Genomic DNA, 4,190 nt, shown 5'->3' with positions numbered 1-4,190 from the left:
GATAATCAGTAACCTATTTTATTCTAAATTTAGACTTTGACCGATAAATCTATTTTTTGGTTAAACACTCTCTGAACTAATGCAGTCTTAATTCAATAGCATAACAAAATGGAAATACGGATTCATAGATAACACCGACAAGTTGAGATTCTTCCAGTTATTATACACTTATACAAATTAGATCTGGTATTGCCTACCACGAATTTACTGAGACCTGTATGTCAGTAGATGATTAAATATTTGACTTTTAGAACCTCTACTTACAAACAATGGCGAGCCAGGAATTTCAGTTAATAATATAAAGAAGGAAATATACAAAAAAGTCAAGGGAATTTAACATCTATTATATTTACATAAAAAAAATAATTTTAACCTAGTATATGTAGTATAATTTCTCGGCAAGGAGGATTCGGATGAACCCCTTCCACACCCTGGCTCCACCCATGGTTACAGAGAAGACAATTTAAATAGTATTGGAATGAAATGAGTGGGAACATGTATATATATAGAGTCATAGCCGATTAGTATTGATAATGTAATGTTTAAGTAAGAAATTCGAGGCTGCAAATTATAGCTTACATTATTTTCCCTGTTTTACCCTAATTCATCAAAACAACCAAATGATTCAAAGCAATTAAGTGGAGTTTGTAGGGCCTGGATATTCTAGTGCAGAACAAGCAAACAAAAAGTAGTGGATAATTCCTCAGCAAATCACCAAATTATGGCTCTATATATGTATAGCCAAGAAACTCAAGCTTAATTGCCTGTACCATTTTATACATACGTCTGGGATAAAATAATTCTCATCATTCTTTGAGAATCGAATTCTCTGCCAATATGAGTCATGTTATCAAAATTCTCCATACGACCTTCGGACTTTTTGGTAGGATTTTAATTTCATTGTCCTATTAATATATTGTTTCCTGTGTTTATTCTTAGTTGAATTCCTTTGAGTTGTTTATGATATATTTTTTCTTCATCTGTTTTTCCATAAATAGGAAATGTTTTTGGTATATTACTATTCTTGGCGCCCTTGTAAGTCTTCGATCAAGTTTAACTTAATTTCTTTCTTTATGTGTATGCATGTGTGTGTTTTTTTCTCATTAAAACTAATAACATAATTATCAAATTTTAACACTACAGGATTACATTCAAAAGGATTATCATGAAGAGATCAACAGAGAAATTTTCGGGCGTGCCATATTTAATGAGTCTCTTCAACTGCTTGTTCTCAGCTTGGTAAGCTTCTCCAACTCACATTTCAACATGAAAACCAGCTGTTCTTGTTGGGGAGGGGGGGGGGATAACCCTTTCAATTTATATAATAAAAAGAAAGAAATTATTAGTTGTCAAATCTTCATAGATGACAAATATTCATAAACCCAAGTCGTAAATAGAAACCAGTCTGCCATACAACATTAGTGCAACTCCTATTGTCTCTTTCTTTCCACATAGCTTTCTTGATTTCTAGAAAGTAACTTAAAAAAGACAAGTTTTGTTTATTTAAGCATGGGATTTATAAAACAAGATATCGAGGTAAGGTGGAACAAGATATAAGTGTTAGAAATATGTGCCACCAAGTCATGTAAAAGTTTATTCGTGAGAGTAGAAACACATTTATTTATAATGGAATGAAATCACGTTACTTGAACCACATTTCTTGTCTAAGAATAAGAGTCAAGCCTACACGAGTGTGTTAGAGCAGGCAAATTTATATATATTTTTTAAATAATGAGTGGCGATGAGACTTGAACGAGTACCAATGGCAACTCATTTGATTATGTTGAAATGTAGGTTCATTTCATCTAAAAGTTTAAATAATGGGTAGCGATGAGACTTGAACGAGTACCAATACCTTTATTTATTTATGTAAGGTTTGCAACATGGTTCCTCACGTGCGGGCCCGACTCTTTTTTGTCGGGGAACTTGTACTACAAAATTTCTTTTATGATTTTTTGACAATGAGAATTGAACCTACGACCAAAGTTCCAGTTAGATATAGTAGTGATTTTTATCTTTTCGTTTTTTTCTTATGAACATAAAACAGGTATGGTCTGGCTTTTGTGTCACGGAACAACACGTTGTTAACAGTGCTGGCTTCTATAGGTGGTGGCTTGGAGGCAATCTATGTGTTAATTTTCCTCATATTTGCACCCAAGAGAGAGAAGCTTAAGATCTCTGGAATTCTGTTTGTGGTTCTTTCCATATTTTCAATGGTGGCTTTGGTCTCTGTGTTAACACTCCATGGCAATAAAAGAAAGCTCCTTTGTGGCTTAGCTTTTGCTATTACCTGTATTATGATGTTTGGTGCTCCTCTTACTGTTATGGTGTGTCTTTTTATCTTAGGCACCTCATCATATACTACTAATAAGTAACTATTATGATTTTGGGAAAATCTGTTCTTGCCCTATATCTATCTAATTAAAATATACATTTTGTTTCCTTTGTCTTTGGCAGAGGCAAGTGATCAAATCTAAAAGTGTGGAGTACATGCCATTCTTCTTGTCACTATCTGTATTCAACTCTAGTACCTCATGGGCAATCTACGGCATACTCGGAAAGGATCCCTTCATTATTGTAAGTTGCTTTAATTAATTTTAAACATTCAGCGACTTTTTCTTTAATTTTACTCCCTCCGTTCCAATTTATGAGAACTTGTTTGACTGGGCACGGAGTTTAAGAAAAAATGAAGACTTTTGGAATTTGTGGTCCTAAACAAGTCAAAAAAGGGCCCAGAGTACTTGTGTGATGATAAAAGCTTTTTATTAAGGGTAGAATGGTAAGTTTAATCTAAATTATTACCAAATTTAGAAATGGGTCATTCTTTTTGGAACGAACCAAAAAAGGAAATAGGTTCACATAAATTGAAACAGAGTGAGTAATTATTTTGTAGAAACTCATGATAATTACTTGGTTGATCTCCAAATTAATTATGTGGATAACTAAAAATCTTAATTTTTGCTAGGTACCAAATGCAATTGGAACTTTATTAGGATCAGTGCAGTTGATTTTATATGCAATTTATCGCGATAACAAAGGGGAAGGCAAGAAAGACGAAATGAACGGTTCAATCGAAACAGGGCTTGGAAAACCCCAAGAAAAGAAGCTAGATTGCATTCAAAATGAGATACAGAAAGAAAAATATGGAAGCAAGTGCATTATTTGAGCAAGGTGTTGGCTCTATTTGCAATTAAGAACATTTTAGTGCTAGCTAGCTCGTGTTAGAATGAAACATTTGAGCCACCAATTATGTATAAATCATAATAGGAGTATCCCTTAATCATACACAAATCATCAAATCAATTTGCAATTTCAGCTTACTATTGTTCCTTTTTCTAAATTAGTTTTCTTGGAGGTCTTTATATTCTTCGAGTTGAATTCAAAAAATTTCGACTTTAATTCTGTAGCTTATAATAATTTTGGTACGTATTAGAGTTTTCACTCGTATGGACCTAAGTGACGTAAAATTTGAAGCAATATAGAGCAGAGAAAAAGAGTGGGAGGTGATGGAAATTTCCAAGCACTAGTAGAAATTTTGGTATCAAATGGTAGTACGTATTAGAGTTATCAGGAGCTTTTTTAAAGGTGTGATTCTACAAGATAGATACATTGTTCTCCATCATTTTGAAATATATATATACATATATATATATATATATATATATATAAGGTCAAACCCTCGAACTATTGAAAATAGAACATTTTTTGGATGCAAAAATGCCCTTACCGTTAAACAAATAGCCCAAACACACCCCTCCACACTAACAGACTCCAATTAAGATATAAGCTCACTTTAAATTTTACTTCGTTGCCAAGTTGGAGCTCCACCTCGGCAAAAGAAGCCATTGGAGCCTTCCCGTCGTGGTCGTTTTTTGTTTTTGTTTTTGTTTTTGTTTAATCATATCATATCAAAATGAGGATATGATTGCTTTATTTCCAATAGTTCGTAGGTAAAATTGGCCCTTTTCCCTTTTTAATTTTCCAAAATATCCATTTTCAGCTCATTGAAATAGGGGATTTTTTTATCTTTCACCTAATTTTCCAATATTTCTCTAGAATTCCATACTCCTAAGTCCTAATCCTATCTCCAATCTCCGCATGAAACACCTGGACGTAGATGCGTTCGGTAATTGGAAATAACAGAATCCCCCCCCCCCTAAGGGAAAGAGACAATGGAAGACTTAGGACTT

General features: G+C 33.4%; 1 protein-coding gene across 1 annotated transcript; it reads left to right on the top strand.

The window, feature by feature from the left end:
* The first annotated feature begins 736 nt into the window (after positions 1–736).
* On the top strand, positions 737–3,320 carry LOC107815538 (bidirectional sugar transporter SWEET1-like). The gene is made up of 6 exons (XM_016641144.2): positions 737–883; positions 999–1,035; positions 1,144–1,239; positions 2,048–2,327; positions 2,458–2,577; positions 2,966–3,320. The coding sequence occupies exons 1-6, from the start codon at positions 838–840 to the stop codon at positions 3,164–3,166; spliced, it is 780 nt and encodes a 259-aa protein (XP_016496630.1). The 5' UTR covers positions 737–837; the 3' UTR covers positions 3,167–3,320.
* The last annotated feature ends 870 nt before the right edge of the window (positions 3,321–4,190 follow it).

The sequence above is a fragment of the Nicotiana tabacum genome, chromosome 16 (genome assembly GCF_000715075.1).
Source record: "Nicotiana tabacum cultivar K326 chromosome 16, ASM71507v2, whole genome shotgun sequence".
NCBI lineage: Eukaryota > Viridiplantae > Streptophyta > Magnoliopsida > Solanales > Solanaceae > Nicotiana > Nicotiana tabacum.
Note: the sequence above shows the minus strand (reverse complement) of the source record. Positions and strands in the feature narration are given on the sequence as shown.

Coding starts and splice junctions, on each gene's coding strand:
- LOC107815538 (XM_016641144.2), top strand. CDS start 838: ATGAGTCATGTTATCAAAATTCTCCATACGACCTTCGGACTTTTTG. Junction 1,036..1,143: donor TTACTATTCTTGGCGCCCTT/GTAAGTCTTCGA, acceptor TTAACACTACAG/GATTACATTCAAAAGGATTA. Junction 2,328..2,457: donor GTGCTCCTCTTACTGTTATG/GTGTGTCTTTTT, acceptor TGTCTTTGGCAG/AGGCAAGTGATCAAATCTAA.